At 40.1% G+C, this 14,981-nt stretch overlaps 1 protein-coding gene across 2 annotated transcripts; it reads right to left on the reverse strand.

The window, feature by feature from the left end:
- Positions 1-2,197: 2,197 nt before the first annotated feature.
- On the reverse strand, positions 2,198-10,910 carry LOC108444451 (clusterin-like protein 1). 2 transcript variants are annotated; one of them, XM_017725638.1, is made up of 10 exons: positions 10,739-10,910; positions 10,058-10,178; positions 9,574-9,722; positions 8,731-8,901; positions 8,141-8,654; positions 6,454-6,582; positions 6,013-6,224; positions 4,564-4,748; positions 4,115-4,148; positions 2,198-2,411 (listed from the first exon to the last, which is right to left on the reverse strand). In XM_017725638.1, the coding sequence occupies exons 2-10, from the start codon at positions 10,158-10,160 to the stop codon at positions 2,403-2,405; spliced, it is 1,506 nt and encodes a 501-aa protein (XP_017581127.1). In that variant the 5' UTR covers positions 10,161-10,178; positions 10,739-10,910; the 3' UTR covers positions 2,198-2,402. The 2 variants fall into 2 exon arrangements, with proteins under 2 accessions (XP_017581127.1, XP_017581126.1); XM_017725637.1 differs by having other exon boundaries at positions 10,058-10,213.
- Between the last annotated feature and the right edge of the window lie 4,071 nt (positions 10,911-14,981).

A 14,981-nucleotide genomic window follows, 5' to 3' on the forward strand; every position in this document is an offset into this window, starting at 1 on the left:
ATTTTTCTTCGTCTTTGGGTGCACCCAGACTTTTTGTATGTAAACTGCACGTTTTTTGTGTGTAAGCATGTTCTGTGTACAATAAAGTTAAAAAACAGTATATGTGTCTGCAGCCCGGAGAACCAGTGGGCGTGACGAGTGGGCGGAGACACTGTCAATCATTTCTTGCATCGGCCGATCGTATAGCAGATGGACTGTCAAGCAAAACTTGCATCGGCCAATCAGAAGCGTGAATGACCTGTCACTCATTTTATGCATCGGCCAATGGTTTGAAGGAAGGTGCAAAAAGGCGTTGCACAGTGCTCGGGCGCGCGGAAGTGGGGAGATAGTTTGCAGTTGACCGTCGAACACGAAGGCGTCGGTGAGCCGACGGAACACGTTCCTCCTGATTTTGTGGGTTTAACAGAAAAAAACAACACATTACAGACACATGAGCGCGCGTGCAGTCCTGACCGGCACGTGTCTTTGAGTCATTCCATATCCACTTGGTTCCTGATGGAAACCGTCTGCCTTCAGGGTTTCGTGTTCATGATCATTTCAGGTCTGCAGAATTTCCCCTTCGCACAACATCTAACCAGAGTAACGTCTGGCTGCCTCTGCTGAGCGAGATCATCACTTACTCCGTTGTTCGTCCGTAACTCGGCTGGAGGAGGCCGTTTAATGTACCATAGCCATAGAACCCATTAAAGTGTCTCGGTTCCTGGTGGTTTTCAGTCGCTAATGGTGTTCTGGGTTGATATTCAGATGATTCAGATCTTTTATCGGGTGTTCTGGGACTGATTCCAAGTACAGTCCTTCATTTCTTAATGGTCTCTAATGGCAATCATCAAGCCAATTCCCGTTAGGAAGCACAACCATCAGGTTTTATTTCTAACGGTTCTGATCGTCTTCCGCATGGCTTTCATGAGTTTCAGCAGCAGTGTGTTTGTTTTTTACTGTGAATGAACCCGACGCTGTTTTTCAGCAGACTGACCCGCAGACTGGCAGCTCGTTCTAATCTGCGGTTGGCCAATGCAAAATGTGATTGACGGCCAAGAGAAGTTATTTAATTGGTTGATGTAAAAAATGATTGACAGATTCCCGACCCCAGTTCCCTCCCCTTAGGGCTCAGGTCTGCCGCGTTCCCCTTCTCCGCTAACGCCTGTAGACACGCTGACAAAGACGTGCCGGCACAGACAGAGCCGTGTGCACAACTTTCAGCATCCTATGATTAAACTATATTGTTGACCACAAACAAGTTAACCTGTCCTCAACAGGGAACAGGTTTAAAAACCTTCAGAAGTCTCCCCTCAGTTTTACTGTACACACACACACACATATGTATACATATATACATGCACCGGCCACCTTATTAGGTACTAGTAAAAGGTTGGACCCCTCTTTGCCTTCAGAACTGCCTTAATTCTTCGTGGCATACTTTCAACCAGGTGTTGGAAACATTTCCTCAGAGATTTTGGTTGGTTACTTGAGTTACTGCTGCCTTTCTATCATCTCTAACCAGTCTGCCTATTCTCCTCTGACCTCTCACATCAACAAGGCATTTTCGTCCACACAACTGACCGCTCACTGGATATTTTCTCTTTTTCGGACCGTTCTCTGTAAACCCTAGAGATGGTTGTGCACGAAAATCCCAGTAGATCAGCAGTTTCTGAAATACTGCCAGTCTGGCACCAACAACCACGCCACGTTCAAAGTCACTTAAATCACCTTTCTTCCCCGTTCTGATGCTCGGTCTGCATTTCAGCAAGTTGTCTTGACCACCTCTACATGCCTAAATGCATTGAGTTGCGGCTGTGTGATCGGCTCATTAGCTATTTGTGTTTCCAAGCAACTGAACAGGTAAATAATAAAGTAGCCGGTCAGTGTGTGTGTGTGTGTGTATATATATATATATATATATACATACATACATTGTGAATTTCCCCACTGTGGGACTAATAGAGGATTATCTTATGTTATATACGTATATATACGTGCACCCATGAGTGAATTTGAATTAGTAGGTATACAAGCGTTTCTAATAAAGTGCTTGAGTGTACATTAAAAGCACTTAAGGACAGAGAAAGACAATCTCTTTGACATTTTATATTTAATAAATTAAGAAATGATGACATTTGAAATAATGAACACAAGCTGTGAGCTTTAGGTTATTATAAATTATTGCAAATGTTTTTGTGCGCTAATATGAAGAGGTATGTTCATGTTTATGAATATGTTTGTCACAACAAACAAGCCAGTCTACTTTGACTTGTATAAACTATGTTTCAGTCAGTGTAGTTTTGTTTCTTTTTATCTGGCTAAAACTGTAGCTGAATAATATCGTCCTTTGCATGAAGTTGATCCAACTTGAGGTTCCTCGACAGCACATCTCACAGCAGCACATCTCATCTTTGCTTCATGCATCAGCCATCCTGCAAACATTTATAAATAGACCTTGAACGTAGGCTATAGAAAAGTCATTTTATACAAAATTATATTAACTGGACTTTTGGGAGATGCACAGGATAAACTGCCAATGAAAAGTGTGTTCTTAATGAACATGCATAATGTAATAACATTTAGTCCTTTGTAGCGTTCAACGTTTACTCCTGGGTCAAACTTGGTCAGGTATAATTACATTCTGTGTTTGGATTCTGAAGGAATGTTGTGAGGCAGCTCTTTTACTACCTAAAGCCTAGACAACAATGCCCACAATATTGCTCCCAAACAATTGTGAAATTGTTTTCCATGAAAGTTCAATTAGATTATATATACAGTGTGCACAATTTAACAAAAGTTGATTCAAAAGCCCACAGCAACATGCAGCTTCACTTAAGAACAGTTTGTCATAGCTGCTGAGTATTCTCAAAATTACATCAAAGGGCATTTTGAGCTAAGGGATGAGAGTGAAATCTGCCGGCAAAACCTCGACTGTGTAAGCAGCAGTTGGTACTAACCCCCCCCCCCCTTCTACAATCCATAATATCATCAAAAGATTCGGAGAATCTGGAGAAATCTCTGCAAGTAAGCGGCAAGGCAGAAAACCAACATTGAATGCCTGTGACCTTCGATCCCTCAGGCGGCACTGCATTAAAAACCGACATCATTCTGTAACGGATATTCCCACATGGGCTCAGGAACACTTCAGAAAACCACTGTCAGTGAACACAGTTCGTCGCTCCATCTACAAGTGCAAGTTAAAACTCTGCCATGCAAAGCGAAAGCCACATATCAACAACCGGCTTCTCTGGGCCTGAGCTCATCTCAGATGGACTGACGCAAAGTGGAAAAGTGTCCTGTGGTCTGACGAGTCCACATTTCAAATTATTTTGAAATTCTGCACGTGTTACAACAGCATGGCTTCGTAGTAAAAGAGTGCGGGTACTAGACTGGCCTGCCTGCAGTCCAGACCTGTCTCCCATTGAAAATGTGTGGTGCATTATGAAGCGCAAAATATGACAACGGACACCCCGGACTGTTGAGCAACTGAAGTTGTACATCAAGCAAGAATGGGAAAGAATTCCACCTACAAAGCTTCAACAATTAGTGTCCTCAGTTCCCAAACGCTTATTGAGTGTTGTTAAAAGGAAAGGTGATGTAACACGGTGGTAAACATGCCCCTGTCCCAACTTCTTTGGAACGTGTTGCAGGTATCAAATTCAAAATGAGTGAATATTTGCAAAAAACAAGAAAGTTTATCCGTTTGAACATTAAATATCTTGTCTTTGTAGCATATTCAGTTGAATATAGGTTGAAAAGGATTTGCAAATCATCATATTCTGTTTTTATTTATGTTTTACACAACGTCCCAACTTGGGGTTGTAGTTTGGCTTAATTAAAAGAGGAATGACATCAAGTTCATTATTAATTAAATGAACAAATTTTGGATTACACTGGTTTGTTGTCAATAATTAAATATTTCAGCCACATTTAAAGGGCTCTGGAAATTTAAAATGCAACGAGGATGGGAACAACTGTAATACTGCAGGGTATTTAGAATTGAAGGTAGTCAGTAATTCTCTTTTTTTAAACACTGGGGTACAGACATCTCTCTGTTGTGGGGATGCAATGCAGGAGTTACATTCTAGTCAGTCAGCTAAAGTATCTAAGAGTTAGTTAACAATATGCAACTTACATGTGACCTGGGATGAGCAAGGCCACCCTGACACCTGCAAAATAAAGTGGAATTTTCATTTATGTAAGAAACCTGGATTTAATCCACAGCCATTCTGAGTGAAGGAATTTCTCAGTTAACTGTAACAGACACAAATGCAATCTCATATGAAGTAACTGAACACTGATCACTTTAGATTCTCTATAAATGTTGGCATTTGGCAAAATATAGGAGTGTAATATAATATAGGAGTGTAATTCAGATATATACATATACTTTAGAAGTTTAAGGCATGGCTCTTTGCTTAAATAACAACTTGAATAAACAATTCCAATTTTGTCTTTCTGTTCTACAAAATGATGTCATGTAAATTCTTGTGTAGAAAATACAATAACAGTCACATCAGAGTGCCATGATGGATGTCTTCATGCCAAGCATACACACACACACACACACACACACACACTTACGAGTGAAGTGCGTTGGCCAGAGTGTTTTGGTATGCAAGCAGGGCCTCCTTTGCAATGTACTCAATAAAAGCAGGGTCAGGAAGCTCCAGCTCAGCCGGGACAGAGAGAGAGAGGACAGGACTGTCTAGAACCGACACCTCCACAACCGTATCTGTCCTGGATCCACCTGAGCTGCCTGGAACAAGCTGAGATTGAGAAGAGACGTATTAAAAAAATAATCAGAAATTAATCTCATTTAGCAGTACCATCGTTATCGTTACCATACACCTAAAAAAATTTACCTTGAATTTTATTTAAATGTGTACATCATTTCCAGATAAATCAATAAATATATTACATCAACATAATTGTTGCCAAAATGACTCAACTAAAAGGCTGACGTGTGTGTATTTGACACACTTCTAACATGTTTCATTCTACAGTCGTTAGGAACTCCGGGTCTAAGCTGTATCTCTCTACGAAAAAATTCCTATTAAATTATCTGAATTCCTGAAAACCCTCTTTTTTGTCCTCTATACATTTTTCCTCTGTATGTCACTGGATCCTCTGAATTGCAAGGAGCCAAAATATGAGCTCTGCTACTTCCATGCTCATAGCAAGCTATGCACTCCTCTGTGCTGACATGACACTGCATGAAAGTAAGTCTACAACTAATTTCAAAACTATAATATAAGAACACCACCTACTCCAAAGGTACTCTACTACTGCCAAAGCGACAGAACTACCCCACTCGACAAAGCTTGCTGGTGGAGGGGCTGGGGGCGCATTTTGGTGTGATCAGTTCAGTGTGTAGCATGTGGCACAATTCATATTTAGACTCCTTAACAACTTCACAATTTAGTTGTAACGGTGCGACCACCGAAAAGGGATTTACCTACGGCAAAGTTGGCACTATGGGTGTGGATACGAGGAGGCGAGATTCCACGTTCAAGTGCACACGTGATTATTTTATTGCACACAAAAACAAAAGACTGAATCAAACAGAAAGAAAACGAACGGTAAACTGGACAGTTACTTGAGGCTAATCCTCACCATGCAAGTTATTCTCTAGCTGTTACAAGCAGCTAACAGCTTCCCACAGGGACGACACCGCTCCTCCCACGATGTCCCAAGGCTCTAATTTACATACACACACATACATATATACACACCCATCTACACAGCTGTTGACTAGTCATGTCTGATATACATATTACCGGTAAGTATTAATTTATTAATTAATTACTTCCTTTGCAGGTTTTCCCCCTTTAGAACACTGAGGCCCCTCTCCCTCCCTGAAGGTGGATCCGCCCAACAGGGACAAGAAGCCTCGGTCCCCTTTACCTCCCATTTGCCCTCATCCCCTTCTACACAGGACGTCAAGGTAGGTACATACAACATTACACAGATATTCCAGTCGTTACTATTAATCATCAGTGATGGGCAAACACTGCACCATCACATTAGTACCTTGGTCAGACTGAAGACGTGTGGGGGAGCAGTGCCATTACTGATGTGAGTGACCCACGCATGTTTTTGTGTCACATTCTCAGCCCAGCGAAGTGTGTGTTCCGTGTGCGATCGCAGCACCTGCAACACCTCCTCATACTGACTTCGGGAAGCGTTCAAGAGGAGAGAGATTTCACTTAGCTCTGAGTAATGCTCAGGTACTTCAGGACACTCTAAAAAGAATACACACACACACACACACACACACACACATGCAACAAAGCCTGAGCAAAGACACTTTAAATGCTGCAAAATGTACACAAGGTGTAACAAACGGTGATATCCATTCTTACGTCAGTGAAAAGGAACCTAAACTTTTGACCAGTAATGTACACAAACAGAAAGCTAGAGAACATGACATTCTGGAAGAGGAACATGTACTGAGAAGATGTGTTTGTGTACCTGTGAGCAGGGCCTGATGGCAGTTGTCACACTCGCTCCGTTTTTCTTTGCATTCTGTCCCTTGACTGCGCAGGTGTCTGCACAACTCGCCACCCGGGGACGACATCCAGCCGGGCAACCGGTCTGATGCTGAAAAGTGAATGTCTGTGTGTTAAAGTCTTGTGGGTAAGGTTAGAATCTACAATTGTCAGAATATGTTGCGAACGCAGTTTTTACTGTCAAACCTGTTTCAGAGGAAATGTCTTTGGTCATGTTTCAAAAGCAGAGATGACTCAACTTTGTCCACTCAGGTCTATCCACAACTGTCCACTATCTCAACCCTTTCAAACTCACAATAGAAAATCACTTCAGTCTTACCAACCAAGAACACAGAACTAGCCACAGTGGTGTTCAGAGCAGACTACATGCTGAACTGCATAGGGTCCGTATGTATAGAGCAGAGCTGTCAAACTCAGTCACTAAAAGGGTCAAATTAAAGAATCTCAACAAACTGTGGGAAAGCTGTTTATTTTATTTTTACTTAACACTTTGACCGCAACTGGCCATTCTTTATTTAAAATATGACAAAACTGCAATGGAAAAATAAAAGGCACTGAATACTTGAAAGATTCAAAAATGATATTAAGTAAAAACAAGTTGTCTTGTGTAAAACAATAGACTACATTAACCGCAGAGAACTGTTAATCCTCTTTAAATGCCCCCAGTGTGTAATAGCATTTTAAAACTGCCCATTTGCTTGAACCAGACACCTGGCACTTTTTTTGGCATGTTGCTGTCCCCTACATCATTGTTGGGCAGGGGGTGGGAGCATGTGGCATAGTTTCAGTAAAGCAACCCAGGTGGTCAATTATTTTTTTATTCTGAAGTCACCACAAAACCATATTCCAGAACAGAAGTTCACACTGGGAGTGACAGAAGGGATTTCCTTTGGGATCAATTGATAGAGTATATATCTAACGATCTAGAGACGACTGTAGTACGAGAGGGAAATGCACAGTGGAGTCTATTAAGGCAGCATTTGAATACAGAACTAATTTATGTCAGTATTTTTCAGGAAACCTTGCTTAGCTGAGATGAACGTTTCATAATGTTGTCAAGCAAGCACTCTTTATAGCGGCTAAAGTAGTTAGATCAGTTCTCACCAACAGCCTACCTCAGGTTTTCTGTTTCTGTTGAGCACCTACAAAATACGGAGTTCCAGCCTGGAGTTTAAAGAAGTTTCCATCCTCTTTAAAATATTTTGAAATGTAGAACTTTTTAACTTCTGTCATATTTCAGTGGTGTGAGAACAAGGCAGATTTTTTTTGGCATATTGCCCTAACTGGAGAAAAAAAAGTTCTTACTAAAGTTCCAATGCTAATTGACTGGCAGCAGATTTGGGGGCACGGTTCAGTGCTGATATAGTCATATCTACACCAACTGAATCAGTGCAAGGATCTCTGAGAGGTGTAGGAGTTTAGGTTTATAGCTTGTGGAATAACAGTCCAGTGTATCTAAAACTATACTGTAAAACATCATGATTTTTGTTCTGAATGTTTGTTTAGAATGCTTGAAAACTGAGCTAAGACCACTTGAGAGTATGATTTACTACTTTAATAAACACACTTGCGGAACAATGTCAAATCATCCGTTATCATGAACAATCTATTTTTTATTCCAAGAGTTAATTCTGGGATGTAGCACCAACCTCTCTGAGTCACTCCCTCTCCTTCACTGCCCTCAAACGCTTGTGTAAGAGCAGAGCTGACCTCGTGCAGAACATTTCGTCCCATCTCCATAAATGAGTCAAAGGCTCCACCCAAACTGCCGCTCAGGGAAAGGCCTCCTGTCTGAAGATGCTCACTGGGAAAAGCGGGCTCAGGCTGGATATCTTCAGTGAAGACAGAAAGGAAGGCCGACCCAAGCTCCCGCTGCATGGCAGAGACTAAAGCTGAGCTATGTGAGTACAGAGAGGCCACTTTAGTCCTTATGCGACTGAATGTATTCTTGATCCAGACCAGGTCCTTGTCCATGTTAGATGGTGGGGAGAGGTTCAGGGGCTGTTTGTGGTCCCTTCCCTGGTTTAGATATTCTGCTGTTTTCTGGTCTGTTTGCATCTGGGTGTGGTTTTGGATCTCAAGCTGACGCTCTGGACTCTGGTTGAAGAGCTGGTCTTGGTCCTCATCGAGCTTAGAAGCCATTCTGCGCACAAATTCTTCAACCTAAACGTTGAAAAATATATAATTTAGAGCCACTGAACAAAGAGAAGCAAGAAGACAAGCTTACACAAACACAAACCTGGAGAGAGAAGGATGAAGAACTCCGCCGGCAGGTAGAGGTGTAGAAGGACCCACATCTGGCTTGCAAACATGGCCGACACTTCTCCCACATTGGCCTCAACCTGTCCCGACACTGATGCTCGGCCTCCTGCAGCTTTTGTTCAGCCTCCTGGGCCAGCTGCTCTGCCCCCTTGTGAAAGGATATTAGCATTTTTAGGTGCATGTGTGTATGCAATATAAATTGTGCACCATAAGTATAGACACTAGCTGTTACCTTTTTAAGCTCAAAATAAATTTGACATTATAAAAATATAAATCTAGATCTACCAAAAGATGGACATTTGAAGCTTGTAAGACAAAGTAACACATACTTTTCTGTGTATTTTGCAGTTTTGCAGTGAATAACAAATATTTCCATTCAAAGCCTAATGCTGAAAATCAATGGGGAATTCCAATTTCTGCATATTTAAAGTGTTTCACTGTAAACAAAGTCATTCAGAGTGGTTTGATGTGAATGATCCATTCTAGAGAAACTTCCACAGTTAGAACTGTTGGCAGTGTTGGTGACAGTAACACATTTAAGGTGGAATTGTATATGTAAGGCAAAATATTCCTATTTAACAGATGGATTATCAGCAGATTAACCATCCATTTAAGTTTCTCTAGAGCAGAGCATTGCATATCAAAACACTGACTTTGCATCTTAACGATTTAACTTAACTTGCCATTTAGTTGAGGAGCATGCTAGCCTGTTAGTTGTCCGGCAGGTTGAGTAGTCTAATTCTAGTTGTTAGGAAAACCTTTTTTCAGTAGGGTATGTTTAGCATGTTTAGGCATCCAGCCATTTTGCTAAGAGCCTTACCCTCGTCTTGTCTTGACTTTGCCTAAGGGTCTTAATGAGTTGTTGGTGCTTTTCATCTGTTTTGTCCATTGTTTCTTTCATCTGTTTGACCTCAAGCAGCGCCCTCTTCATCTCCTCATCCACATAGCGCTGTCCCTCTGCGGACAACACTGTAACAAAGACATATACACATACACAGGGGGAGAAAACATTGCTACATAATCAAAAGGGTTTTCAAAAGGATGTTTTTAAACATGGCATTGCTTTGTCTGTTCCAACTTTTCAGATGTCAGAAAAAAAAAAAACAAATATTGTGACCTATCATGTATCGTGGAAACGTGAATTATCAATATGTTACATTTCGCCATATCATCCGGCTCTACTTTCTAGGTTCTTCGGGATTCAAGACTCGCAGTAACAGAACGGAAGAGATTTTATCCGTTTGTGGTTCAAATGTGGTTGCAGTAAAATGTGCATGTGGGAAGTCAATGTAAACATATCCTACACTTCAGTTGGCTTTCATCCAGGTATCTGAGAGGCTGTGGAGCACCAAGAATGGCAGAAAGACAGTAGAGAAGCAGAGAGAGACACAGCTGCGTCTTCATCATCAGAATGTCTGAGCACCGCTGGAGTAGATGAAGCACGTGGAAAGGGGAAAGAACTAAATTAAGACACAAGAAAATAATACTCTGAACATGTATTGGCGAAAGTGGGGAGTTCTACATGCTTATACAGTGTATGATATTCCCTCAAAAGAAATAGTTGCAATATGCAAACACATGCAATATATTTAGCTAACAGACTGGGGGCAGTAAAGCTCAAATACTTCACCTCAACATATTTGTTTATTGAGCTACTGCATGAGTAGACCTATAAGCCATCTGAGCACACTCTATGAACATATTAAGGCTGTAAGGGTTTAAACATTTTGAAAATATTCATTTAGTACCATGGAACACATTTCAATGCAGCTGCATGCAAAAGTTTGGTGCTTAGAATATCAACAAAGCATATAATTTGACTGGAGGTGTTCAAATTCTGCATATGCTGCCAGTGATTATCTAGCACGAGCAAAAAGGCTCCAAGCTAATTAGTGTTACTTTATAGTCAGGTTCTGTATCCAAGTGAACGAATGAGCGAGGGAGAGAGAGACAGGAGAGGGGAAAGAGAGATTGCATCTCCTTACCTTTATCCGTACTATTAATACAGCACTGAGTAGAGCAGATCCTATTAGACTTTCATACTCATTTCACTCATAAATCCATGCATCTGTTTCCAAATGTCTATTTGGCAGAAGAAACAACATTAACAAGCTCTCTTGTGGCAGGGCAGAGCCTCACGCATATTTCCTCCCTGAGAACTACACACCCAACTTGCAGCATAATGCTCCCCCACGCTATCCCTCTAATCTCATTATGCTAAAGCATGTCATGGTGAGATTTTACTCTTCTGTTCTTCTGCGTACAGAAGACTATTTATAGGTGAGAGGCAATGAACACACAGAAATGTTAAAAAGACAGGCGTCTTGTGATCTTACAAGAGATTTTGAAAACACTTTAAAACAAAGGTTAAGGCTGGCAAACAGGAAAAGAGGGACATTCCCATTGGACACTGTTTTCTGTAGGAATACATTACTCAGCATAATGGTGATTTTACTTCATTATATACCTGAATATCAAAAATAAGTAATAATACTGATTATGGTTGTTATGTGTTTACAACAACAACAATAATAACAATAATAAGGGATGCACAGTGTCACATTTTAAATACTTAATAGTGATGTGTGAATGTAAAATATTTTTAATACAGAACTGAACAATACTGTGTGTACACAAAAACACGCAGCAACTTTTCTGCTAGAAGAACGTTGTTAAGTGTTATTTGTCTTCTCTCCGCGTGTCAGACTCTGCTGGGGTTCAGTAAACACTGCAGTCTTTCACCTTGTTTTCAGCCTAGTCTTGAATGAAGCACCAGGCCAAGAGACCTCACTGTTGTGTGATGGTACACCGCTGTCTGGGCCTAAATGAACTGCACAGCGGCACATGAGTGATTACTGAAAGAAGCCTGACATTCCAGTATGGGGCTCCCATTAGCACGTGTACTGTTTGTGTGTTGTGTTCTTTGGTTTATTTGTTCTGTTCTAATACCTTGAAGAATTCCGACTAGTGTATTACCCAGTACTGTTGCCTCCCCATTAAATAAGGACATTATAAATTACCATGAGCATCTTTCTGCTCCTTGTCACACAGCAGGGCGCATGCTCATCATATACTGCTTCTTGATATTGATATCCCCATAACTGAATATCCTCATAACTGATACTGTAATAATAATAATAGTAACTGTTTATCATCCTAATTACAATTGTGACTTTTTGTAAATATTTTTAAAAAATATTTATCATCATCATCATAATTACTATGAATTACAATATTTGCTTTTTTTAAAATATTTTTTTAATTAAAAAAAAAAGTTTATTTAAATTATTGAATTCCCGGTGCATTTATTTTCTGTTCTGCTATGCTTGATTTTTATTTATTCCTTCTTTGCAAAATACTTTGAATTGAATTCCATTGTAATAAATGAAATGTGCTAAATAATTCACTAATAGTTTATTACTACTATAATTGCTCCTACTACTACTTATAATAAAAATAGTTATAATTATAATAACTGTATAATGAAAAGGTTCACTGTTAAAAGATTATTCGCTTCGGGTAACAAAATTATTTCATAAAAACAGATAAGACACTATTTACTAAGGCACTATTTCCAGAACAGGAACGATGCTGTGACCTTAATGCCTTACCAAGAGTTTATCATGATACTATATTCATGATTTCTGGAGTACTTGCTGGTTTGTGCACCTTCCCAGGAGACAGACACTAAGATCCAATGAAAACATCCATATATCCCATAATGGGTGACTTAGCACTTCCACGCACATTGACGTGCAGGACTTCAATAGGCCAGTGGAGGAGGATGTGTGTGCATGTGTATGAAGCTGTGCTAATATTCGTTGACTTTGTAAACTGAGAGCTGTCCGTGTGGTGTGTTTTACATGGCAAATGAGGTGAAAGCCCTTTTATATTAGGACTAGCATGGATGTGATCCAGCGTCCATCTGGACTATATCAAGGCAATCATCTACTTCCACATGACACTCAGCAAGTGGTCTGACTCCAATTACCCTTCGACGATAAAATGGGCAGGTAGAGCACAGAGAACACACCCACACGCAAGCTTTGGAATAGGCCAGCCTTTCCACCTGATAGGTCATCTGAGTTTACTTGCTCATAGAAAATAATGTGTGTGTGTATCTTTTTAGTGGGGGGGTGTGTAAAATGATCTGTTTAGAGAGTTTTGCTGTGTGTGTGTGTGTGTGTGCTGACAAACCAGAAGAGACACACACACCTCATCTGTTTAAGAGCAAGCTATAGTATATTACAGCACTGCTATGTGTAAATATCTGATCTAGTGCAGTGACCCCTTTCTCTAATACACATGCACTCTCTCTTTCTCATAGACCTATTTTGTTCTATTTAGGGCTGTTTTTGTATTGAAATTGCAATTTGAAAGCATGCAACTATCAAATAGCACGAACTGCAATTTTATGCTCTGTATAAGCAATGCTGTTCTAAGTTTTAAGCTCATTTTACCTAATAACACAGGGCTTGTGTACTGTCTGCAAATTACTTAGACTAATCAAAAGCAGTCAAAAACTGGCTGTGACTGGCAGCGTTCAAGCCTGAAGCAGAAAAAGTGTTTATTTTGGCCTTCTTGGCCAAAAACAACATGTATGTGGCCACTTGTGTAAAACAATCTTAATTATTTATATTACCCTACGTATTTCTAAGTATTCTATTAGCAATGTTTTTCTGTTATACAAGTTGTGGGTGCACAGTTGACCCCACAGCAGGATCACCTTAAAATAGCTGAATTCACAAATTAAAAGGGGTGTCCAGGGGTGTCTGGATCCTTTTTGACATACACTATATGTTCAAAGCTAAACTACTGAAATGTACAGCTGTACTAACAGCAGTACTAGATCTGAAATTGAGTTACAAGATGAGGTTGAACACAAAGAGAGTTGGAAAAGCCGTTGTTTTTTTTTTGTTTGTTTGTTTGTTCTGAGACATTGTGCTTGTGCCTTGACCTATTTTTCTTTTAGTGTGACTTTAGACTTCCCCATTCATCAATGCTTAGATCTTCACACTATAAATATCCATTTCCTATCACTTTAGGCCCTATAGGCCGTGTTTCACTGCATATTTGGTGTTATGATCCACCGGTGACCAAGCTCTGAAACTCCCTGAAAGCTTTGAACGCTTCCTTGATGTCTTCCAGATGTTTCACCCGAGGTCGTCAGCAGGGCCGGTAATGTAATCACGAGTAGTGTTTCTCCTGCAGGAGAAATCAGAAATCTCCACCAAGCCTCAGTCTTCAGGCGACTGGGAGTTTGGCAGATGGAGAAACTCCATTGCCTGTTTCACAACTTCCTTTACATTTTGACATTTTTGTGGTTTGTGGTGTTGCCCCCCCCCATATTCACACAAACCACACCCCCTCATATGAGACTGGCTAATACTTGAAAAGCACAAATAAATGTATTAGAAAAAAGGCAGAAATAAATATACCAAAAAATGGCACAAACATACCAAAAGAGGTACATACACATTTGCAGGAAAAAGCATATAAATATGTCAGACAAAAGGCATAAAGAGGCATAAATAATTGTATCTTAGATTTTCTCTTATGATCATAAAATCACCCAGGAATTTGGGTCTGGCTTGTATTTGAAACGTCCTGTAAGGAAGCCAGAGGTATGTGGCTACAAGTGTAATAACTGGAATGTTCTTTAAATTAGAAAAGCTAAATAAAAAAGATTCAACTGTTGTGAGCGAAGTCAGTGCAAACATGTCCTGTAGTTTTTGTGCTTTCAGGTTTACATCATGCGTGTTTAATGTTCAGAACCGAAATCTGCTGTTTGCTGTTATCACTGGAAGCTGGAAGATCATTCAGAACTCGTGCACAGACATGGATCAAGGTCTTGCTAGGCCCCTGGGCCCAAGAGTCTTTGGAGGCCCTCCATACTTAAACAATAATGCATAATAAAAAAGCAGCAGCAGCAACAACAATACCAACAATAATAACAACAACAAAAATAATAATAATAACAACCCCATCAATAATAATAACAATATTAATAATGGCCTACTGCCTAATGTGAATAATCAAAATTTCATGTTTGTGTCTATTTTAGCAACATTGGAAAATTGTTTACCTTCTTTATTTTGAAAATAAATAAAATTAGCAATATTGCTATGGATTATGCTATTGTGTCTACATTGTATGATGTTTTTTGTGTAACATCATGTTTTCCGAAGTAGTCCTGCAAAGATGGCAAGTTTAATGTGATATCCCACA

The sequence above is a fragment of the Pygocentrus nattereri genome, chromosome 2, assembly GCF_015220715.1.
Source record: "Pygocentrus nattereri isolate fPygNat1 chromosome 2, fPygNat1.pri, whole genome shotgun sequence".
NCBI lineage: Eukaryota > Metazoa > Chordata > Actinopteri > Characiformes > Serrasalmidae > Pygocentrus > Pygocentrus nattereri.

Coding starts and splice junctions, on each gene's coding strand:
- LOC108444451 (XM_017725638.1), bottom strand. CDS start 10,160: ATGATGAAGACGCAGCTGTGTCTCTCTCTGCTTCTCTACTGTCTTTCT. Junction 6,583..8,140: donor AGAGGGAGTGACTCAGAGAG/GTTGGTGCTACA, acceptor TTCACTTTTCAG/CATCAGACCGGTTGCCCGGC. Junction 6,225..6,453: donor CCATCAGGCCCTGCTCACAG/GTACACAAACAC, acceptor TATTCTTTTTAG/AGTGTCCTGAAGTACCTGAG.